The following is a 25,793-nucleotide window of genomic DNA, read 5'->3' as shown; positions in this document are numbered from 1 at the left end:
ATCAGGCCCTGCGGAGTCCGTGGGACTTTCGGATAATTTTTTTACTTTCCCCAAATTTATGCATATAAATCCATAGAAAAATACGTACGTTTCTGCTGAGGAAACCGATAATGGAATAGGGGACAATACACTAAATGTTATGTACTGGGGTAAATTATGTAAATACTTACGTAAATACGTAATTATTTCTGTATTTTTCTGCATGATGAAAAAAACATATTCGTATCCATCTGTGGGCAGATGACAGAATGAAAGGCAGCTGACAATCCGCAAAACACAGCCGGAGAGGATTTTACACAGTCCGCATATGCCTACTCAGAAGCAGGACTGAGTCAGTCAGCAGCCCTTTCAAATAGAATCCAAACACCAAGCCTCTGCATGCCTACTCAAAAGCATGAGCAGCATGCAAGTAAGCAGGGCACAACTCTGCGCATCTCCTCACAAGTAAGCAGGACAAGCCTCAAAAGTAAGTGGGACTGAATCACTCCACAGCTTCCTCCCCAGGACCTGCTCCTTTCCCCTAATCTGGATCAGCAACAGAGTGGAGATAAGAGTTTTTTTCCTGCAGGGAGAGGGGAAGAAGCTGGCAGGCCAGATGGGGTACCCCTGCAAGCCATATTTGGCCAGCGGGCCAGAAGTTCCCTATCCCTGCCTTATGAAGTGAAGAGCTGACTGGTTGTTGTTAGATCTTGTTGTTGCAGGGTCTGTAAGAGCTGAAATACTGATGTCCTGAATGTCTGAAAGAGGGATTTGCTGAACTTTACAATTCCTGTTGGCCGTTCTGTACAAGTCATATCCTGTCAAGCCCGCTTTTGCCATTTTCTTCCATTATTTGGAAGCCACCCATCATCCAAGAAGTGGCATACTTGGTGTTCCTATATGGTCTCTCATCTAGGTCTTGGCTGAGCCTAGGCCTGCTTCACTGCAGATATAAGAGCTACATGAGGCATCTTCAAATCATGCTCAGACACTGGTGGATAAGCAAGAGATCTGAGTGCAGAGTGCCACTTTTTTTGTCAGTGTGCTGTTTCTTAAGACAACTGCATGCATGGGTGACTTCTCAACAATGGAGGCCTATCTGCTCATGCTCTCTCTGGTTTAAGTATAGCAAGTTTGGATATTTCCCTTTTGTTTTCCAATTTCTGTTGTGTGTGTTGTGTTGCAATTCTAATACGCATTAGTAGTATGCATTAGCAGGGGGTGGCTAATTAATCTGGAATACAAGGGCTGTGTATGCATCTTTTCAAGGTTTATGAAATTTATCAAAAGAACTGTACAGCCATTTGAGAATTCAAAACATCCAGAAATGACATGGGAGATTAAAAAAAAGAAATAGAATATTGTTTTATTCAGTAATAAAAAGGGGAAAAGAGAGTTCATGGAACACTTCCCTTTGAACATCACATTGTATTTTCTGAAGTACAAAGATGCAATACACCTACTTAAATTATCAGAGATGAAAGAATGATTTTTTTTAAATCACACAGTCACAGATTAACCTGGCAAACATCTTTGATTCAGCATAATTTGCTCACACACAGGAATCTTTCCATACTTTCCATAATGTCAGCTGGCCCAACAAATGTGCATGAAAACCAGAAAAACCTCCAAAGCAATCTATTAAAATAGTGCACAAATCTTTTTTTTTTTTTTTTAAGATTGTATAGTCTTTTCAAGCATTTTGGTTTTTCTGCTGACACCACAGACTTTTGGAGCCCAGACTACAAAAATGTTGTTTTTAAATCAGGATTTTGCACAGACCTAGGTGCTGGGACATTTCTGAACTGGGGTTACACTCCTTGCCCTTGCAAATGGCTATGCCAGCTCATAGTATTTCCCAGTTTCGGGATCAAAATAACAGTTTAGGCAGGGGTCATACAAGAGAGTGAGAACTTCATCTTCTTCAGCCCCGAACTCACCTTCACCTAAAAAGAAATGAAGAGTCCATTAATTTTCATTTGTGCTGGAAATACAGCAGGTGAAGAGCTATAACATTCTGAGATGATTGCAAGATCTTCACATGTTTTTGCTTTATTCATGATTGAAATATTCATAGCAGTTAAGTCAACATTACCTTATTTACAGGCAGCTGAAAAACTAGGAAGTGAAGAACTTGCTGGAATGCTTTAAAACAGGAAAACGTAAAAACTGCCTTCCTGGATTACACCAAAGCAGGGCTGGCCTGAGACATTTTGCTGCCTGAGACAAAGGATAGGATGGTGCCTCCCTCCATGCCATGTACAGAAGCCAGCAGGAATCACAGTTAAACCATACTTCAATGCTTGCAGCAGGACAGTATCCTCCACCACACGCGGGGGCAGCAGGCTAGCTTAGGAGGTGAAAGACAGGCCACGTGGCACACCCAGCTCTGTCTTCCAAGAGAGGGGAATGGCTGGGGGACTGTCACGGCTGCCCCTCAGTATCTGCCAGCTAAGGCAGTTGCCTCACTCTGCCTAATGGTAGGGTCAGCCCTGCACGAAAGGTCCACCTAGTCCAGCATTCTTTCTCCAATGGTGGCCAAGCGGATGGCTCTGGGAAGCTCACAAGCAGAGCATGAAGGCAACCGTCCTTCCCCTTCTGACAGATGAAGGTACCACTTGGTTGTTAATGGCTAAGTTTGAAAATGATAAAAGTGGGCCAAAATCACCCCACACTTTCACAAGACCATTTATCTCCCATAAAAGTGGGGGACCCTTTCCTGCCGCTTTTGGAGGGTGGTTGGGGGAATATCAGGGAAATTTTGGAGGGTGGGGTGTTTGGCACTTAGCTTCCTCTTACCTTTACAAGATGGCTGAGGGTTATTTCCTGCTTTTTAAATTTTTTTTAAAAGCCTCATGGCTCCTGCCAATAGGATCATGGCCAGAATACAGCCATTGAGAAACAAGAGGGAGCTATTAGCATGTGTGGGAGAACCCTGAGGTTTGTAGAAGTAGAAAAAAGAACAGCCCAATTGGGGCTGAGCATACTCAGTGGCCACAGAATGCTGAGTAGGATCTGTTTGAGTGGGAATGAAATGGAATGGAGTGTCCTGGGAGATGGCTTCACTAGCTGGCTCCCTGAACAGGAGCACTCCACAACATCTTGTTGCCAGTTCCACTTGGTATTTTTGAAGGTTAAAATCAGAACATCCATCCATTTCACCTAGGCAATACCTTGCTAATGATCACATTCACAAAAGGTGAGATCTGTGTAGCTGCATTCAGTACATCAGTGCCATTTCTTTCCCTTCACAGCAGGATAATCCCCATGAAATGAATTTCAAAAGCTCTGGAGTGGTGGTGGGACACATGCGATCTACCGCTTGAGATGGGATTTCACCCTGCCTCATGGAAGGGCCAGCCCTGAGCAGGCTGCGCAACGTGACCTACCAAACCAAATACAGCTCATCAAATAAAATAAGCGAAGAATCTCAAATAAGCAAAACAATAAAATAAAATAAACCTCCTGCTGTTGCCACCCCACTTTGGACTGCAAAATCAGGGGAGAACTACCATACAACGTGGAGGCAAGGCTTGCATTCAGCTGTATGGATGACAATTTGAATAGGCTGGATCTATAGTACTGAGGACCAATAATCCAGGGGGATACTCCGCCACAATGCAAATCGAGACATTTGTGAAAATCAGAGATTGTCACAGTCACTTGTCTCCCTCCACAATCAAACAACATGGGGGTGAGGAGACACATGGCTGGATGCAAATTTACTCCTCGTTTAGGTGCTGCTTGTCCGGGGCTCTGCACCTTATGGCTTAACCCAGACTCACAGAGACGTCAGACTGGGAACACAGGCAGCTGCCTTATACTGAGTCAGACCCTTGGTCCATCTAGCTCAGCACGGTCAACACTGACTGGCAGCAGCTCTCTAGAATTTCAGGCAGGAATTTTTCCAGCCCTACCTGGAAATCCTGGGGATCGAACCTGGGGCCTTCTGCATGCAAAGCATGGGCTCCATCACACTGAGACAGGAAACCCAGAACTCTGGCTAGCAGCTTCCAGCATGTCTTTAGTCTGTCACACACTTTTAAGCTACGGCAGAGAGCTACAAGCCTATTTCTTTAAAGAAGTCTTTTTATAAAAGCTAAAAAGTAAGGTAGATGATGGATAATAATGTGATGGCAAATAATTCAGAGTTGAATGCAAGCTGTATTCCACATTTCATCCTAAGTGTTTACCTCTTTCTCAGAACGACAGTACAAAGTAACTGCATTGTATGCTCTGCTGGTTCAGAGTGATGACTTGTTATGTCAACAGTGGTGGCTTCACAATGTTCAGGACGTATTTACAGCTGAGATCCTGAGAACTATAGGTCATGCTAAATAGAGGGTACAGATTGTGCACAGATACCCCTACTCTATACATTCCAGTGCACCTTTTCCTTTCAGAAGGAATTCTACACTTTGTTCCCTGATTTGTTTTTTACATCATCAAGAACACAAAAAACCCTAACTGGTGCAGTGGGGAGAATTTAAAGATCTCAAAGCGTTAATGGCTGGATTGCCAAATGATGCTGTGCCATAAATGCTTGGAAGCTAAACTGGCCTGAATCTGTTGGATGGCATTATATAACCTTGTATGTATAATAAAAGAATTAGGATAAAAGAGCCAGCACAGTCCAATAGATAAACAGCTGGACTAGGATATGGGTTCAAATCCCACCTTGATATATGCCCAGTTTATAAATCCAGTAGAATGAAGTGGTGAATCTTCTCCTAGAATGTACTACTTCAGGCTGCAGGTGTGCATATAAGGGTGTGTGTGTTTGGAGTGCGTGCCTGACATGACTGTATAGCTCAGACCTGGAAAACTTGTGATCTACCAAGCCACGTGCAACCTAGCAGGGGCTCAACAAACCACCTGTTTTTGCTCCCTCCATGCAGTCAGAGCAACTAGCAGACTGTAATCATTTGGGCTTGGTGCATCACAAGTTGTGCAAAATGGGGTGCAGAACCTCTTTCAGCAGAGAAACACTCAGGGGCCACATTCCAGTGGTGGCAGAGCCAAATCAAAGGGGACGGGGCCAAAAATATCAATATATTTCAGCTTAAAGCTCTTACTGCCACACATTGAGCCTTAGGAGAGGCATTTCAACCTTTTAAAATGGAGAAAAAAACTGCACAAAAGCGCCGAATGATTGGTGGTCAGGGGAAAGGGGTGGGGCCAGAGGCTGGAAACAGGGCCATCTAGGGAGCCCTGGAAGGCTGGATGGAGACCCCAGGAGGGCTGGATTTGGCCCTTGGGCCAGAGAGTCTGCATGCCTAGTCTAGATGCAGGAACCACATGAGTGTGGAGAATGACATGGTTCCTTCCCATAGCAGAGTCACCCTTGCTGGGTGCTGGTTAACATCACAACACTTTTGCAGACCAGGAAGCAGAACCAACTGACTGACTGTACAATCACTGAGAGCCAGTGTGGTGTAGTGGTTAGAATGTTGGACTGGGATTCAGGAGATCCGGGTCCTAGCCCCATTTGGTCATGAAGCTCACTGGGTGACTTTGGGCCAGCCATTGACTCTCAGCCTAAACTATCTCATAGGGTTGTTGTGAGGATACAGTGGAGAAGAGGATGACCATGGAAGCCGCTTTGGGTTCCTTGCAAGAGGGAAAAAGGCATGGTATTAATGTAATAAATAAATAGAAATAAAATAAAAATATATAGGTACATAAACATATCTGCTCAGAAATAAGTCCCACTGAGTTCAATGGGACTTACTCCCAGGAAAGCATGTACAGGATTGCAGCCAAAGTTGCTCAACAGGATCACCAAGTACAGCAGCCTTCCCCAACCCTAGTACCTTCCAGATGTGTTGGACTATAACTCCCAGCATCCCCCAGGCAGTATGTCTGAGATGTTGGGAGTTGTAGTCCAACACATCTGGAGGGCACCAGGTTGAGAAACGCTGCCATACAGCATGGAAGGGGGACAAGAAGCAGAGCAAGGCTGAGTGGTTACCTTCACACTCTGCTTGTGTCTGGCCGCCCCCTGTTGGTAACAAAATGCTGGAGTCCATGGACCTTTTGGGTCTGATATGGCAGGGGAATTCTTAGGCAAGAGAGAAAACGGAATAAACATGACAGTCATTATGAAAAGGGGATTTTTATTTTTTACAAAAGGAAACATTATTCACATTCCTTCAAGCCTAGATTTATCCCTCAGTTAAGTAAAGATATATTTCTGAAGAAGCAAATGCTTAACAAGCAAATAAACAGGGATCTATAAAATGGAAAAAAAAACCCCAAACACCCAGGCCTTGTGTGTGTTTTCCATGAGTTATGCCCCAAATAAAGGATATCCAGAGAACTTTTATTCGTATGAACAACAAAACTGATTTTTTTCAGTTTTTGTTTTAGGATATCATTACGGATGTATATAAAAGTTGACAAGGATATGCCTTACCACTAGTAAATAACCACAGGTTTTCCTGGCTGATAACTTGGTTTTGTTATCTTCAAGCCTTCACATGCCTGTGATTCAAGAGGCATCAACCTCCTTCAGTACTGCAGCTTCCATTACGTTGTAATCGACACAACCATGATGCAGCTTCGTTCTCAGATTAAAGGTACTGCACAGTTTGGTCCTATGGACATCTACACCACAGAAATAGCTCAAATATGATACAGAGGGTTGGATCCAGGCTTAGTGACGCTTAGCCTAGACCCACTGAAATTGACGGGACTTAAGATAGTCGTGGCTGGATTCTCTTTGGATCCAACAGGCTGAGTAAGTCTGAGTAACAAGCAGGAGTAAGTCTTGATCCAACCCATGATCCATATATTTATGCAGGAAAAGGAGGCAGCTACTTCTGGGACATGACTCCTTGCCAGATCTACAGGGAGAGCGGTCAACCACATTTAGTAGTGAGAGGATGCTAGCTGCAATGCTGTCCTTGGCATGGGAGGGGCTTATAACAGTGTCATAAAATGGTGTAAAATTCAGGGCTGGGATCTAAGGAACTCCACAACTAGAGGACCTCGGGCGTCTGTGTTTGTGGTGAACATGGACAGATAAGGTGATTTTTACTTTGGATTAACAGGTGGGTGCCGATGATGAGTTTTTGTCATTTTCTATCTTGCATGCCAAGTATGACTTGCTAGCTAAGGCAGAATGGCAATATTTGCAATTGCAGCATTCGTTAGTATCTAGGTTTGGCCCAGCTGCTTTTACAGTATCAGAGTCTCCATCATTATTGGAAACACTTATTAAGGCTGGTCAGGCAAAGTGACCCACGACCCATGTCTATAAATACTTGTTCTTGGTGAGGAGAGGTTGCAGAAGTCCCATTCCGCAACTGGTAGCCTCCACTTGTGGTATCACGATGCTGGATCCAACCCTTGGTCTATCACAAATGGGTTGTAGCCTGACCTAAAGTGAGTCACAGAAGTGACACCTTCACTTAAAAAAAGAAAGCAAAGCAAAGTAGAAAGACAGGAAGGAGAAAGAAAGGGCTTCTTCACACCAGGCTTTTTATCCCGCAACCTTACTGGGGCTTCTGCTTCCAGATTCTTTGCAGGATTAAGAGCGGCTCCTTCACATGTACTTCCTCTTTTCCCCCAGGGACTGCCTTTATCTGCAAGTTCTAAATGTTTCATTATATAGCCACTAGGTGGTGCTGCTGTTACAGTGCAAGTCTTTCATTACATGCTTAGATTCAAATAGTTTCAAACTGCCATATTTTTAATAGCACATTAACCCTGCTGCAAATAAAGCCGTGGAAATGATCACAAAGCACGGGAGAGGCCCTGGAGGGGCCTTTACAATGTCCTGTAAAGGACGTACAAACTTCTATGAGCAACCAATCATGATTGCAGGATAAAAGCCCTGTGTGGAGAAGTCCAAAGTGTGTGTCTGTTCTAAAAATTTATACTAGTTCTATACAAGTCCTGCTGTCAAAAGAACAAAAGAGCCCAGTTAGATCAGACTAAAGCTTCATCTAGTCCAGCACTTTGTTTCCCACAGTCAACGGCCAGATGCCTCTGTGAAGCTCCAAGCCTGCCTCTGAACATGGAAGCTCCACGTGGCCATTGTGACTAAGAGCCATGAATGTATCTAAACTGCTTTTAAAGCCAGTGGTCAGCCCCATATCTTGTGGCAGTAAATTCCATGTATTAATTATGCATTATGCGAAAAGTACTTCCTTTTGTCTGCCCTGCCAGTCAGTTTCATTGGATGACCCCAATTTCTAGTGTTATGGGAGAGGAAGAAAAAACTTCTCCCTAGCCCATTTTTCCACATCATACACAATTTTGGCTTCCTACCAAGAATCCTGGGAATTGTAGTTTGGTTCAGGGGCTAAGAACTATTTTTGTTAGAGATTTGTAGCTCCCCCTCAAATTACAATTCTCACAGTTACCTAAGGAGAAATAATGAGTATTAAATCAGTATGTTTGTAGTGTAGGATGTAAATAAATAAATACATCTGGATTCCATGTTGTAGGTTAAAGGTGGATTCAGGGTCGGAAAAGGCTGAAGACTACTGCATTGGATGAACCTGGATAGCCACAGCCATATCACCTCAAATCAGCCAATTTAGTCTGATCTCAGAAGCTAAGCAAGTTCGAGCTTGGAGATGAGCATGGTTAGACATAAAACAATCCAACAGCAATAGGAAACTATCAAGGAGGAGGAGGATCAAACCACTGCATCTGCGGACACATTCCAGTTGCCTTAAATAACCAGACATGAGGGCACAGGAGGTAGGTGGATATAGGATGTGATACGGGGGTATTGGAAGAAGCACTGAGCTATATACCCTTATCAAGGCAATGCAGCACCAGGTCAAAGTGATATTTAGTAGGCATAGCCCACAGCCTGCTGGGTCTAATCCATTATTTTGGGCTACATCAGATGTTATCCAGGAATTGCAATAAGGCAGCTGGGGTGGAGTAATAGATTCCCAGATATCCTCTCTGTGTTTCTGGCAGTCCAAGATATGTCCCACCCTGATCTCCATGGAGAAAACACAAGGTACAAATGTGATAAATAAATACATTAATATATAAAATAGATATAGGTGAAATGAGTATGAAGATGCATGATCCTATCTTCTTGGCCAAATACACACTGGTATGCTTTTCATTCATTAATATTTTTAGCAGCATTTTGAACTGGCAATACACACACATTCAGTGGTAGTGAGTTCTATAGGACAGTTGAACACTGCATGCTCTTTTTGTTTTATTTTAAACCAGGGGCTTTGCATACAAAATATTTTGAAATGAAATTCTGTAAAAGGCAAAGCATAAATGTCCCCATTCAAATTTTCCAAACCAATGTTAAATGCATTATTTTAAGGCAGGTTAATTGAACAGATTCATGCCATACGGAGCAGTTTCTAAAGTCCAACTCCTCAGCTGTTAGATTTGTGGGAATTGCAGCATGGCTGCAGGAAAAATTGTACTTTACGAGGTTGACGTTAAGAATTTTCTCAGGTCGCTATCAGAAATATGTATCTAATGTGTCTTTAACTCAAGGATTACCATCCCATTCCCTTTGGCATATTTAAGGCCCTTAACATAAACTATTGTCAGATTCCTCAAAGCAAGATCCTGTCTTGACAGCTATTCTGCTGTCATAAGCAATTACAAATTTATACACCCATGAAAAGATTCCCAATTTGAGGAGCATCACTGATATTAAAGAATAAATCACTGAGATGGCTTCATTCCAAACAGTAGCCAAAATGCACAACTGAGCAATCTCACATTGCGTTCTATGCATTTGGAGGAAAATAATAGGATGCCTTATAATCATGAGGGCAATGGCCTAGTGAAAGAGAGAGAGACGAGTGTGTGTGTGCGGGGTGTGTGGGAGGCTTTTATTTGAGTGTTGTTGGTTCATCAGTACATTCATACCAGAATTGCTTGCTTAAGACACTGAACTAGTCTTGTGAGACTGATAGCACCACCCTGCAGATTTCTGCAAAGGGTTATTGCTGCTCTCGCAGTTGCAGTAGCGCAAGCTGGCCAGCATTCTATGCTCTATTTGGGCTAGGGATGTCAGAGAATTTCGCCACGAATCTCGGGGAGGCTGAATGCCAGCGCATTCGGCCCCCTAAAATTGGTGGCGAAATGGTCTGCCCCCCCCGCACCCCCCCGGGACGGGACTTACCTTGGGTGAATCTTCCTGGCGGCGGCGGCTCCGGTTCGGCGGCGGCCGGTCTTCTGACCGGCCGCCGCCATTTCCAGTAAAAAACAACAACAACAGCAACAACAAAAAAACGTGATAGGCTACGTAAAGATTTACGTAGCCTATCACGGCTAGATTTTAAAAAAATACCGTGATAGGCTACGTAAATGTTTATGTAGCCTATCACGGCTGAGTAAAACAACAACAACAACCGCGCGTACGGAAATGCACCTTATGGCTTAACCTAGCTTAACCTTAACCATTTGCATTACTTATTTTGGCACGTCTAGTCTACGTAAACATTTACGTAGACTACGGCGAAAATAAGGGGAACGCAAATAGCGTAGCATCTATGCTATTTGCGTTCCCCTTATTTTCGCCGTAGTCTACGTAAATGTTTACGTAGACTAGACATGCCAAAATAAGGAATGCAAATGGCGGCGCCCATGGGCGCCGCCATTTCCGTACGCGCGGTTGTTGTTGTTGTTTTACTCAGCCGTGATAGGCTACATAAACATTTACCTAGCCTATCACGGCTAACTGCAGGGATGCAAACGGCGGCGGCTACAGCCGTCGCCATTTGCGGCCCGGCTGGCCAGGATTTGGGGGTGGAGGGACGGAGCGCCTCCCCCCCGGCCAGAATTTCGGAGGGGAGCGACAGAGTGCATCCCCCCCGGCCAGAATTTCGGGGGGGAGGGATGGAGCGTCTCCCCCCCGGCCAGAATTTCGGGGGGAGGGACAGAGCACCTCCCCCCCACCGCGAATCAAATTTTGTTCAAGGTAAGTGACTTTCGTACATCCCTAATTTGGGCTATGGGGCTAGGCACTCCCTTGTTTAAGCTAATACTTAGTTCTTGTGGCTGACCTTTTTAAACTGGTAGAAGGTGCATATGGTGGGGCTGTGCTTAGGAATTATTGAAATCTTAGATGCTTCCTCAACATGGAGACCTCCAGAACTTTGGGCTACAACTCTCATAATCTCTGACCATTGGACATGTTGGATGACAGCTCCCAAGCTAGGAGTTGTCATCCAAAACATCTGGAAAGCACCAGGTTGGGGAAGGCTGGATTGACAAATTCACGGGGGACAGATCAATCAGTCCTGATAGCAAGATGGAAGCCCTCTATTCAGAGGAAGTAGACATCTGAATAGCTGGGGACAAACAACAGAGGAGATCTGTTACCTTCACAGCCTGCTTGTGAACTTCCAGGGGGCATCTGGCTGCCTATTATGGGAAACAGAATGCTGGTCTAGACAGAACTTTTGTCTGATCTAGCAAGGCAATGCTGATTGTCTGGGCTTAGTGTTGCCACTTGCTCCTCTATATAATCCTTGCTATTCCTCTCCATACCTCTCTCTCGTTCTCATGTAGGATCTTGCATGGTGCATTTGTGTGAATTGCCCAGAGAAATGGCATCAGAGCAATATCTTTTATTTTATTTTATTTATTATTGAAGCGATTTCTAAGCCACCTTTCAAAACATACATTTTTTTCCAAGCCAGCGTACAAATATGATAACACCATCTTAAAACAAACTTTTAAATTAATGTTTAAACTTGCCACCCACAGGATCCAGATATTTTGCACTGCAACTCCCATCAGCCACAGCCAATGTGGCCAATGGCCAAGGATGTGGGAGTTGTAGTCCAAAATACCTGGAGGGACCCAGTTTGGGGAAGGCTGGTTTAAAACAATACAATGGAAAGAGCAATATAAACCATTTCAGGCCATCCATCCCATCATAAGTTCTAAAAGAACTTCAGAAGAGCCGTGTTGGATCAGAGTAAGGGTCCTTCTAGTCTAGCATTCTGTTCACATAGTGGTAAACCAGCTGCCTATGAGAAACCCACAAGGAGGACATGAGTGCCACAGCACCCTCTCGGTTGTGTTCCCCAGCAATTGATGTCTAGAGGCATTCTGCCTCTTATACTGGAGGTAGCATCTAGCCACCAGGACTAGTAGCCATTGATAGCCTTATCCTCCATGAATTTGTCTAATCCCCTTTGAAAGCTGTCCAAATTGGTGGCCATCACTAAGTCTTGTGGTAATGAAGTCCACATTTTAACTATGTGCTATGTGAAGAACTTCCTTTTATCTATCCTGAATCCCGCATCTGTGCTGAATCTTCTATGCATCAGAAGTAAGGATGTCAGAGAAATCTGCAATGGAACCAAATGAGTTCAGATTTTCATGAATCCAATCTGAGGATTCTGCAACAGACCGACTTTTCCCATTAGACGGATTCCACGGACTTGCGGACCAATTTTCTAACTTCCCTGAATTTTGTGCAAATTTCGTAATAGAAAAATATGTAAAATAACCCCCCCCTCCGGCCAAATATGCACATTTCCCCCATAGGCTTAAACATGAAAATGCACATTTCAGGGAATCTGTGCATTTTTGCACTTGCGAATTTGTGAAATTAAGAAACAAACAAAATCCGATTCCGTTGAAGGGCAGATGACAGAACAAAAGGCACCTGACAATCCGCGAAACACAGACAGAATGGATTTTACACATCCCATATATCTCTAGTCAGAGGTCATGGCTTCCAGGAAAGCTTGACTCATAATGCCTTTCATTTTATAAATCAAAGATTGAGATGTTCAGAATCACTGGGGGGAAAAGAAGATTCCCATGGGCAGCAACTACAGTCAGGGCCAGAAATATTGGAACAAGGATGACTGTTTTGGCAGTTGGCCTCTGTACACCACCACATTGAAGTTGAAAGGAAACACACCCAGATGGGAGCAAAGTCAGGACTATCAGCTGTAATTCAAGGGGTTGGACAAAAGTGGGGCACTAACCATTCAGGAAGTACAGCCAGTGGCATACACACACCCCCATCGTTGGTGGCTCATAAGTAATGGAACGAATGGCTGACAAGCAGCTGCATGGCCAGGTGTGGCCTGTTTCCTGGGTACCCCATGACCAATCAAGCAGATAAAAGGCCTGCAGGTGGTTCTGAGTGTTACATTTGCATTTGGTAGCTGTTCACTGGAACTCCCAACATGAGGTCCAAAGAAGTGTCCATGCGAGTGAAGGAGGCCATCATTAGGCTGAGGAAACAAAATGAACCCAACAGAGAAATAGCAAAAACAGTGGGAGTGGCCAATACACAGTTTGGAGCATCCTGAAAAAGAAGGAATTAACTGGCAAGCTCAGCAACAGCAAAAGGCCTGGAAGACCACGGAAGACAACTAAAGTGGATGACCGCAGAATTCTGCTCATGGTGAAGAGGAACCCTTTCACAACATCTACCCAGGTCAAGAGCGCTCTTGAGGAGATAGACATGTCATTGTCAACATCTACAGTCCAGAGACAGCTTTATGAATGTAAATACAGAGGCTTCACAACAAGGTGCAAACCACTGGTAACACTCAAGAACAGACAGGCCAGATTAGCCTTTGCCAGCAAACACCTAAAAAAGCCTGCCCAGTTCTGGAATAAGATTCTTTGGACTGATGAGACCAAGTTTAACTTGTACCAGAATGATGGGAAGAGAAAAGTATGGAGAAGGAAAGGAACAGCTCATGATCCAAAGCATACCACATCATCTGTCAAACATGGTGGAGGCAGTGCTATGGCATGGGCATGTATGGCTGCCAATGGAACCGGGTCACTGGTGTTTATTGATAACGTGACTGCTGATAAAAGCAGCAGGATGAATTCTGAACTGTATAGGGCTATACTTTCTGCTCAGATTCAGCCAAATGCTGCCAAACTGATAGGATGCCGCTTCATACTGTAGATGGATAATGACCCAAAACATACAGCAAAAGCTACCCAAGAGTTTCTCAAGGCAAAGAAGTGGGATGTTCTTCAATGGCCAAGTCAGTCACCTGATCTCCACCCGATACAGTATGCTTTTCACTTACTGAAGACAAGACTGAAGGCAGAAAGACCCACAAACAAGCAGCAGCTGAAGGCAGCTGCAGTAAAGGCCTGGCAAAGCACCTCGAGGGAGGAAACTCAGCATGTGGTCATGTCCATGGGTTCTAGACTTCAGGCAGTCATTGACCACAAAGGATTTTCATCCAGGTATTAAAGGTGACCCTTAAGTTTGAAATGATGTTGGTTTGTTCCATTACTTATGAGCCCCCAACGATGGGTGGGTGTGTATGCCACTGGCTGTCCTTCCTGAATGGTTAGTGCCCCACTTTTGTCCAACCCCTTGAATTACAGCTGAAAGTCCTGACTTCGCTCCCATGTGGGTGTGTTTCTTTTCAAGTTCGATGTGGTGGTGTACTGAGGCCAACTGCCAAAACAGTTATCCTTGTTCCAATATTTCTGGCCCTGACTGTATTACACTGGAAGTGGCCCATCTTTACACAGATGTATGAATTGGGCCATTCCTGGTTACAGGAAGAAGTATGGCCTGTTGCAACTTCTTCCTTACATGTCTGTGTCCTTCTGCTCCCATTTAAGCCCAGTAATGACTGAGTGGGAAACGTCTCTTCACAGCCACGAGTCTTACCTTGAGTGTTCAGGTTTGCTGTGGTTTCAGTGTGGTCTGCCAGCTGCTGGCTTGGAGAAATTATAGGAGGGCTGAACACGTTCAACCAGTCCCTGAAAAACACAATTTTAACTATCATCTTTCTGAAAAAGAAAAAAAAGGCTTGTGAAACAAGCTGTTTCACAACTGCTTGTTGTGAAACAGCAGATGCAACTTTTTGTAACATGTAGCCATTAAGCATCGAACAACACTTCCTTCTCTCCCTCTTCTGTCCCAACACCTCCACTTCTTTACTTAACTGATTCCTGACCAAAATATGATATAAAAAGAAAGAAGGTCAAATGCATATTAACCCTACTTTGTAGGGAAGTATTCCTAGAAAGTGGCCCAAACCATTCCGTCATATCTTACTTTCGTATTCTGTTCTTTATGGATGGGCAAGAATAGCCTGCTGTGGTATAACCCCTCCTTTGTATTTGGCATGACTAGCAACTTCTGATATTGTAGCATGAGCATCGGGTACTTTACCACCAATGAGTTATATTTCATATAAGTAATTCAGTATTTGCTTTTATCAGATCAGGATGGTCGGTATCCCAGAATGAGATGCACAAATGCAAATTCATTCATTATATTTATGAGATGCTCTTTAACAAAATGTTCTGAGTGACAAGCAGTGAACAAAAAATATATAAAGCAAAACATGTGCATGTGTGCATGTATCTTGAGTGTATATCAAATTTAACACTAAAATGAAGAGGGAAAAGCAGTACAAACAACTATGCTCATATCAGTTAATACAACACAACAAATATGAGAGAAATCGCTTGGGGCTAAATCACCAGTATAAGTGAAGACTAAAGTTGTCCAATAATTCAGTAATATCAGCTGAATTTAAAATATTACAAGCATTAAGGCTGCAATCCTAGGCCAACTTACCTGAGAGTAAGTCCCATTGAACTCAATGGATCTTACGTCTGCGTAGCCATGTATAGATTTGGACTAAAAGACAATGGGCCAGTTCACATGTCACTATAAGCCACCCAGAAAATAAGCCTTGCTGGTTTGGTTGTTCATTCACTAACCCACGTTACTCCAGACTGACAATTTGGTGCTCTGCAGCTGGCCATGGCTTCTTTCCCCCTTAGCCATCCAGCCAACTCCCTGCACACATTCTAGTGTCCTTTGCAGCACAACCTCTTTTTTATCCTTGTCCCTCTGAAGGGAAACTTCTCTGCTTCCCACCCCGCTCTGACTGTGACCCCTTTTCTGTGCAATTTTTCCATTTGCAACTTTTTGGGGAGAGTGCTTCTGAAGCATGCAATCGGGTGGGTGGTTGGGTGGGATGTGTGCACTTGCAAATGACACAGAAATAAATAAATAACAAAAAACGAACCCATTTGCACAGTAAGTACACCCATACACCTGCAGTAATTACACCCGCCCACCCCACTAGTTCTGTCTCGATCAGCCGCCACTTTTGGAGTTCAGGGTTAAGGGAAGTGCCGAAGTGGAGGATGAAATTGACAAGTGGGAGTTTATTGGCTCCCCCCGCCCCCCCCTCATGACCCCTTTTCAGAGCAATTACTTCATTCTCAACTTTTTTTTTCTTTTTGGGTGCTTCTCTAAAAAAAAAAAAAAAAAAGGTTGCAGATGCATTCAGGACATCCCCAAGTGTCATTTCTGTATTGGTAGAGAGGCAGATATCACTGATGAGGGAGAAGGGAGGCTGGAGGCAGAACTAGTGAGATTCTGAGGAGCAGCCAGGCTTTTTGCCGCTCTAGCCAGGTGGCTCTATGCCGAGAACCCACTGACAAGCCATGCTACCAGATTTGCATGACACAACAAGCCACCTTGAGAACAAGCCACCCTCAACATCCCTACAATTCTCAGGGTGGCTTGTGCATGGTTCACAAACCATGCCAAATCATCTACACCAGGTTCGGACATCATAATTAGCCACACTGACACAAACAAGGCTCACAACCCATCATGGCTTATCGTGTTGTGCAAGCCAGGTCAATGGGTTGGATCCAGATGTACACTGGATCAACTGCTCTGGTGGAAGTGGACTTCCCTGCCCCTTTCTTTCCATAGCAGCCCCTCCAGGTATGACAGAGAAAGAGGAGACCCTGCTGAATGGGGTGAGGGGTGTCTGTGTGTGTGTGTGTGTGTGTGAGGGGATCCCCCCAAATGGGGTGGAGGGACCTTCTGCAAGCAAAGCCCTTCTCTCACAGAAGGTCCCTTCCTCTTGTGGAAGGCAGATCCCAGATCCAATCCAATACATGTTTAAAAGCCTGGAAGAATAACAAAGTATTTGCTTGGTGCTAAAAATATGTCAAAGTAGATAATTTTTGGATTGTGTCGATATGACACACCACCTCCTCCCCAAATGGGGCTACACATAGACATTTCCAAAGTTTGTTACTGTCCCTGTTTTAAAATAGTGGAAATGTAAACTTATGGAGGGCAAAGAGCAATAGAATCCATGGTACATCAACAGGCACTGAGTAGAAACATAGCAGCAGGGGTTAAAGTCTCTGAGGAGGAACTCTAAATAACTCCTGCATTTTTGGCCACTGGAAGCTCTGTGAAGATGGTCTCTAGACTCAGAGCTTTTAGCAGATATTTGCTTAATCCTTTTAAAGCATTTCTAGGCAACCATGATAGCTACAAACCATTTTTTTTTAAATGAAAGCTGAGACTTCTCTCTGGAAACCAAACTCTGCCATTCACTGCATGATTGTAGTGCTGCAAAGAAGTAAAGTTCCTGCCCCATGGATCAATCGTTCAGTAAAATAGCATTATAGAAATCCCCCAACATTTCTAGTAGTGCCTAAACCAGTCCATTTGGATGTGCAACTTGAAGAAAATGCTTCTTTGACAAAGTGCTCTCCTGTGGAAATAATTTAATACTGACATTGCTTAAATGCAGTGTGCAACACTACTTAGAGCTGATCCAGCAAAATATAAAGGTCAAAGGCTTCCAGAATCGCATCTTGGAACATTAGTTCAGGATCAGATCCTTTATAATAAAAAATACATGGCAGTTCCTTCCATTAGCATTGGAGAGAGACAGATAATAGGCAAGATACTGCCTCTCGTTCCAATCTCTAGAAGTGTATTGTTTTCAATGTGTGAGGAAACTTGGTCACCTTCCACTTCTGGCAGAGGCGGAGGAGTGGTGGTGGTATGAAAGGCTGGAGATGGACAATTTCTTCCCCAAAAAGTTGAGGATATGGTATGAAAGAGGAATAAAACACCTGCAAAACCTGTTTCACTAAACAAAACAATGGATACAAGAACGCTTAGTACATCATGAGCACCAAATGCCCTTATCTCACCAACTTCAGCCCTTTAAAAAATCACTGTCTATCTCCAGCTAGAGAATGTAAATGACTGTGCAAGAGTGTGAGCTTGCATCATCTACTGAACAGTCAATGGGCAATTTAAAATTACAATATGTTCTCCAGATCAAAAAAGTTCCCTTCATTAGATAGAGATATATCAGCCAAACAGCTATTTGTCCAATAAAAAGGTATCCCCTTACTTTGTGTGTATACACAATGTCTTTACTGATTTTACTCTCCAAACATAGACAATGGGCAGTATTCAAAGGTATCATTCTGCAAAACTCAAATAGTGCTAGTGGAGCTCTGCCAAATCTTTTTCCATTGCGCAAGTGGTTGTGCATTATGCTTGCGTAACCATTTGTGCAACTGTTTGCACAAGTATAATGCACAACTGCTTGTATAATGGGTTGCGCAACTGGAATGCCCAACTGCTATGCCCAACTGCTTACCCAAAATTTTGCGCAACCGCTTGCACAACCGCACTTGCGCAAACATAATTTTACCTGGATTCTCCTTTTGCGCATTGTTTGGAAGCTAGTTTCCGCTAGCACAACGTCATTTGTACATACAGTGGGATACTGCCCAATAACGACTAATGATAAGAATAAGTTAAGTTACTGGACCCAGTATCAGAAGCCTGCAAAATTCCTCATGATACTTTTATGGCAATGGGTACATTGAACAGACAGGCTTTAGCATGACTTTCAAAGATGCCCAGGACTTACAGCTAAAGAACCCCTTGAAGATATAAATACATCTGAAAATCAAACAAAGTGGCAAACTATAGATTTAGTCACAGTGTAACATTTCTCTACCTCTACCTCCAACATCCTGTGAATCAGTTCATGCAACGACTATGCATTTATGTCCCCTCCTTCCATTATAAAGTGATAGGATTTATATTCTGGACATCCATTAGCTGTGGATTGTTTTCTGTCTGCCACAGCATCTGGATAAATGACACCAAACTGTACTAATATATTATTCCAAATCCATTGAAAAAGCACATTAGATAAGGGTGGCCTACATTTTCATCTTATCCTCTGACACCTGCATGAAGTGTATGTCCAATTTCAAACCAGTAGGTGAAACTCAGCCCTCTCCCACCTCAGTGCCTTGGTCATCCTGCTTTCTTAGCTCCCCAGCTGACAACCTGCCCAGCTACCAGACTCTGTAAGTCCCTTCTACTGCTGGTTCCGGACTGTCCCCCTCTGTAGCTTGATGATGCAGTGGGGAGGGGTTCCTGCAAGCATGCCATTTCTTAACAAGGGAGATGGCAGGCAGGGCTCAAGCAGGCTTGGAAGCTACATCCTGTGACCTGGGCATCCTGCCCCCTGTTGCCAGCTGTTGGGTGCTGGATGCGATTGCCTAGCAGTGAGGGGAAAGCACTCTGCTCTTACAGGGTCCAAGGATGTCAGGCGAGGGGCTATAGCTTTGAGTGCAGAAGGTCCTAGATTCAATCCCTGGCATCTCTGGGTAGGGGAGGAAAAAACTCCTGCCTGGAGCCTGGGAGAGCCACTGTCAGAGTTGATACTTTTGGCCAATGGTCTGACTCAGTATAAGGTAGCTTCCTACGTTCTTATGATGAGTCTGAGAATTCCAAACACCTGCTGGGGCTCTGGGCAGGTGAACTCAGGTTTAGGCTGCCAGGAAAAGGGGAGGGAAACCCTTGAATACTGTTTGGATCCCCCATCCTTCTCTTATCACCACTTTGTCAGCGGCCGCTACCTGGGCTGGAGCAGGGAGACCTCTCTTACGAACCATCTTGCTGGACTACACAATTTCTGTTGCCTGAACCTTTGATTCCATGGCAGACATGGTGACTGCAAATACAGCAGGGAAATTGGGGCTCCTTTTGAAATTGGGGCTGGGCTGCGGGAAGCCAAAAACACACCTTCTCACATTGTAAGGTCTAATGTATAGCACAGTACAGTGTTTTGTATATTAATGTCTAAAGGAAGCAGTGCCCAGCTAGGTAATTTTAGACCCTCGACTTAATCGTCTTAAGGAGGCCCCTCTTTAGACAGTCATGTGTGTTACTTCAGTTGTGAAGCACACCATTGACACCTTTCTTCTCCCGCCTCGCCCCCCTACCATTCAGTGTTTTACAACTGCTTCTACATTCCTGATGTCAGAGCAAAAGAAAAGAAGAAAAAGATACTCTTTTTTGTGAACCACCCAGAGAGCTTCGGTATTGGGCGGTATAGAAGTGAAATACAAAAATAAATAAATAATAAAATACTCCGAGCCTGTGCAGTTCTGCATTTTAAACTCAGTTAAATCATAGCATCATTATGACTACACAAGAATATACTGGAGTTTGCTTCTGCTGTCTTGATGCTAAACACATTTGCTTCAAATAAGCAGTTTTCTAGTAGCAAAGGATAATATATTTTAAAAGTAAAAAGAGTAAAACAAGCATCCGTAACCATGTACATGTGCTGGTAACATGTTTTTCAAAATAAGACAAAAGGATTCTGTGATGACCAGTGCCAGCCCTGGTGGTCCTTGGCATGCCCATGGTAGCCCAGGTGCTGACAGGGCTCATTGCTTCAGGGCCCTGGACTTTGGCCCCAAGGTTCAGCCCTACCTGCATCATTGAATCTAAGGATCAGACTATACATTATGTTAATAAATCATGTGTAATTCCACCATCCCCCATGTTTTTGTACTTAAAAACACACTAACACAACCTCCCAAGCTGTAGCCTTTGATGGGAGACCAACGTGGGGCACCTTAATCTTTTTCTTTGCCAGTTTCCTAAATCAAAATAGCCCCCCTTTGCCCCATGACTGAAAAGATGAGGAGGGCAGGGGGAAGCAGCAGGGAGAGACAATATGGAGGTTGAAAGCAGCAGGAAAGAAAAGCTTAGTGCAGTCCCCCCACAAAATATACACACATACACTCTCACGCTGGTTTCCCATTGAAAATTAGAAGCCTGGACTTTAGGTTAAAAAAAAAAATCAAGGGAGTTTGACTCTAACCTCTTGTTAGAGTCTACAACATTTAAGTAATCCAGAGTCCTGGCTGTACAGAGAAAATCACAGAATACCATGGATAATGGCTCCACTAGGAAATGATTGCGGAGGCAGTGTTTTGCTCCAGTAAATCACAAGTTTTGTTGGGGACTCCTATAATTAAGAAGGGAGTTTGGGTTGGTTAATCCACAATACCACACGCCGTTTACTTAGTATCTCATTTAACCTGATCTCCTTTTTTTTTGGAATGTGTTCTACAGAATGTTTTGAACACATGTCTATGTTAAGTCAAAACAACAATGAGTCTTAAAGACCAACAAATGTTTTATGGCATAAGCTTTTGTCAACTAGAGTCCACTTCATAGGATGAATGAAGTATTATTCTGGGCTGCAGGTACATATTTATTTTTCATTTAAAAATTTCTAAACCCATCTGCAAGGAATTCTAGGGTGGTGTACATAAAATACACATGTGGGGTGGAAGTAAACAGTAAGGCTAGAGGAAACTACAGTGATTCTCACTCTTTGAAACTGTGTCATCCCCGTAATAGTTAAGAGATCATCTATACCTCTCTTGGCTTAGAAGCTCACTGGGCGTACTTGCCTGGCTCCTACAACCCCTATGCTCTACCTCTTGTTCTAATCTTCACCAAGCTTGGCTGTAGAATCCCTGTCCAAATGTCTGGAGACGGTGAGTGGCTGGATGGGGAGGAATAAGCTGAAGCTGAACCCTGACAAGACTGAGGTATTTTTGGTGGGAGAAAAGAGGAGGTTGGGGGATGTTGACCTGGTGTTGAATGGGGTACACTACCCTTGAAAGACCAGGTCCGCAGCCTGGGGGTCATTTTAGACTCCCAGCTGTCCATGGAGGCTCAGGTGTCAGCTGTGAGCCGGACAGCGCTGTACCAACTCCATCTGATACGGTGGCTGCGCCCCTACCTTCCTGACCATCTGCTCCCATCAGTAGTACATGCCCTGGTCTCCTCTTTCTAGACTACTGTAATGTGCTCTACATGGGGTTACCTTTGAAGACAGTTTGGAAGCTGCAGCTGGTACAGAACACGGCGGCTCACCTGATTAAAGGCAGCCGCCAGCGAGACCACATCACTCCAGTGGTTACCAGTTGTTTTCTGAGCCAAATTCAAGGTGTTGGTTTTGACCTTTAAAACCCTATATGGTTCCAGCCCAGCCTATCTTAAGGAGCGCCTCCAGCAACACCAGACAGGCCGCTTAACAAGATCAGCCTTGGATGGCCTTCTCTCTGTCCCATCGGCCAGGACAGCTAGACTGGTGGGGACGAGGGAGAGGGCCTTCTCTGTGGTGGCCCCCACTTTGTGGAACTTCCTCCCTAGGGAACTCCGCCATGCCCCCTCTTTAATGAGCTTCCGCTGCGCATTAAAAATGTGGTTGTTCAGGCAGGCATTTGGGGTGGGGTAGGGTATTTTTAGAAAATGATGTTTTTATTGTACGATTTTATTGTTTTAAACTGTTTTATTACATACTTGTACATCACCCAGAGTGGCTGGTGACCAGCCAGATGGGCAATTAATAAATCCAATCAATCAATCAATCAATCAATCTGCTGCTTCTCTTACCACCTCCCATTTCTCCACCCGCCCCCACCCCACCCCACCCCAGACTCCTATACAGGCTTGTCAGTCATTCATGTTTTTTTATGAATTGTCCAAAAGCAGTAAACAACATTATGTACAGAATTTGCCATATTTTCTTATACAAATCAAACTCCCACAAGCCAAGTATTTCACATGGAGCACAAATGTGACAGATTTGGGGAGGGGTCATAGGTTGGTGTCAGGGTACATACAATCCCTAGTAGTTAAAAGGTTCTCAGGCAGGAAGCATAGGAAATGTCCTCTTCCAGAGGCCTTGGAGAGCCCCTCCTGTGGGAGTAGACAATACTGGACTAGTTGGACTGATGATTTGACTCAGTATAAGGCAGTTTTACGCTTTCATATGTAGAAGACTAAACTAAAGGCGACATTCTATTGATATGGTGAAATTTACATTGCCATCATCAACCTTGCAACACTGCAGTGCCAGATTGGGCAATTTCTCTTGCTACAGAAAATATTGCCACAATCTTGGTGTGTGTGTGTGTGCGTGTGTGAAGGGTACAGGGAACTCTGAATCTGTATTTCCTAGGAGCTCTTGTGCACTACACCAGCTTATAGAAGGCAGGCAGGGGCAAAAGGTCCTTTGGTATTCTTCTTTGCCCCACTAATACTGTCCATCATTTCTAAAGTTAAAAGGCGGCAACCCTACTTTGACACATACACCCCCCCCCCGTTACTTTTTCAACCTGAAATAAGTGGACTCATAGCTGGCTGGGATTCACAAGTCCCAAGGGTCTTGCAACCATTTTTTTGGTCTTTGAATACATATAGACTGATGACCAATAGGATATGCACGGTTGCTTGTGTCTCTGGGGTGGAAAAGGCATCAGCGTACATGATCATGCAGATCCACATCTGAGGCTGACTGACAGTGTGATCCTAGATGGTCCATTGGTCTGACTCAATATAAAGAAACTTTATATGTCCACTATGGCATCCCTTGAAAGATAAGGTGCTTATTCTGCTTTCAGGAAAGCTATGCTGATTCAAGATAAGACTGGTTTCCTAGTAAAAGTCTTGGCAGGCATTGAGAAATGTTGTGACAGGTAAAACTGCCTTTGGCTTGCCATCTCTCTGTTGGCTGTTCTGCTGCTGGTGCACATGATGTTGCTTCCACGTCATCTGCTGCTGGTGCATACACACAATCTGGAGTGAATCTAGGGACAAACACCATCTCCTTTTCAGCCAAGATAGAAGTGGGGAAAACTCTCTTAGTTTTCTGCCTCAGCAAACAGAACTGCTGATGCAGAAATTCCACAAAGTTCCATTGTGGATTAGGGGAAATACATTTATCAAGTTTTTCATAATTTCAGTACTAACAAAAATAAATGTGAACATGCTTCTCTCCTCCCTATTCTTGTACTCAGACCATATGGCTAAATAGATAATCAGCTGTAAGAATTAGAATTAGCAGCATGCATGCACTCATGCACATTTCCATAAGGGGTCCATTGCATTTATGAGTTTAAAAATGCCAGTCAATACCTAGGCACTTCTAAGTGATCAACAGCAGAAAGAGGCACTGCTGGATGATCACTGCTGCAGGATCAATATGTGCAGTTGACCAGTTGGTCAGTCAAGACCTCTGGGAGAAAGAATGAATAGGAGGTTGCCAGCAGAAACAGGTAGATTCTGGTGAGATTCGGAAGGTATCTCTAACTCTGAAGGGCTCACAGTATGAAGGATCAAATGTGCAGATGGAGGAATGTTTAGAGAATTTTAAAATTATCTAATTATCCCATGGAAAATATTGTTCCCTTCCTATCTTAGCCCAAATTGTGTCTACAAGCACAATGAGACCCCTACCTCCATTCAACTGAACACCTTGTTTCACACAATACTTAACCCGCACTCAAACTTCCTTCCCTTCCAATCCCCCATCAGTGCCTTCCTTTGTTGATATGCACCGGTGCAGAACAAAGGACATAAAAATCCTTTTCCCTAACTACTAAACACACATTCTTGAAAACCTGCAGTGGATAAATAAAATGGAGCTTTCTCTATATATGCCCAAGTAGTCACAAAATAGCAAATGTTTCTTTGAAGCCATTCACTTTTTGCTTGCAAGTTCCACCAAACCATCACCACTATCCGTATCTATGTATTTTTTGTCAAGAACAATAGTAAGTTATCATCTGAAGCATTACTGTGAGTCAGTGCCAACTTTACAGAGTTGCTCTTTATCTTTAAAAAAATAAATAAATTAAAAGTAAAGACTGTGGGTGTTGACCAGAGACTGACATCTAGGCAAGCCACATATGGCTTGCCAAGTACTCCAAAGCTTTTATTAGAAGTTTTGAAAATCCCCGCTTTCATTACAAAAAGATAAGCTACAAGGCTTTGTGACTGCAGAGATAGGATATGACTTATGGTGGCTATGAAGTCATAGGATTGGAAACAAGTCATAAGAAACCCAAGTTCATTATGCATTTCAACTCTCACAATTTGAAATACTATCAAAATTTTAGCAGGCTGGCTCACATCTTTCATTTATGAAAGTTACGGTTCTAAATAAAGAGTATGGGGCATTAGCCAATGCCGCTGAGCTAGTGGGAATAAATGCTAGTGCAACAGGGAGCTAGTGCTTGGTAGTGCAACTGCAAACTAGCCCAAATTAGTGCTTCCAGAATGGGACAAGTCAGAGGAGCTTGTGGAAGGGAGCTCCGCTGACTTGTCCTGTTCTGGAAATGCTAATTTTTGCTATGTTCTGCAGTTGCTGTAAAGAACAATATTGTTTAGGAACCTGGAATGTAAATTTTAGGGATGTATGAAAGTCACTTACCTGGTCTCGCAGCTTGCTTTGCGGTCGGGGGGAGGCGCTTCGCTTCTCCCCCCGAAGTTCAGGCCGGGGGGGGAGGCTTCCCGCCTCGCCCGGCCGAAATTCAGGCCGGGGGGGAGGCTTCCCGCCTCGCCTGGCCAAAATTCAGGCCAGGGAGAAGCGCCCGTCTCCCCGGCCACGAACTTCAACAGAAAAGTTAAAAAAAAAACAACACCCCGTGATAGGCTACGTGACGATTTACGTAGCCTATCACGGCTAGATCTGCAAAGTCAGCCATGATAGGCTATGTAAATCGTCACGTAGCCTATCATGGGTAACTTAAAAAAAAAAAAAAGCGCGTATGCAAATGGCGGCCCCCATAGGGAGCCGCCATTCACGTTCCTTAATTGGTCGCTGTAGTCTACGTAAAGATTTACGTAGACTACGGTGAAAATAAGGGCAACGCAAATAGCGTTGCCCTTATTTTCG

At 44.0% G+C, this 25,793-nt stretch overlaps 1 protein-coding gene across 8 annotated transcripts in view; it reads right to left on the bottom strand.

Annotated features, from left to right (window-relative positions):
- Positions 1 to 1,327: 1,327 nt before the first annotated feature.
- The window catches only part of CFAP20DC (CFAP20 domain containing), a 271,330-nt gene continuing 246,864 nt past the window's right edge, over positions 1,328 to 25,793 (bottom strand). For 6 of the 8 annotated variants that reach the window (XM_084840501.1, XM_084840500.1, XM_084840503.1 and 3 more), the window contains 2 exons: positions 14,603 to 14,694; positions 1,328 to 1,925 (listed from right to left, as the gene is read on the bottom strand). In XM_084840501.1, the coding sequence (XP_084696627.1) occupies positions 1,816 to 1,925; positions 14,603 to 14,694 (202 nt within the window). In that variant the 3' untranslated portion in view covers positions 1,328 to 1,815. Of the gene's footprint in view, positions 1,926 to 5,950; positions 6,041 to 14,602; positions 14,695 to 25,793 lie in introns of all 8 variants that reach the window. The other 2 variants (XM_084840499.1, XM_084840504.1) reach the window with 1 other exon arrangement.

This window comes from Heloderma suspectum, chromosome 2 (genome assembly GCF_057233095.1).
Source record: "Heloderma suspectum isolate Gila_16-S chromosome 2, 16-S_ref, whole genome shotgun sequence".
NCBI classification, from domain to species: Eukaryota; Metazoa; Chordata; class Lepidosauria; order Squamata; family Helodermatidae; genus Heloderma; species Heloderma suspectum.
The sequence above is the reverse complement of the archived record's forward strand: the minus strand, read 5'-3'. Positions and strand labels throughout refer to the sequence as shown.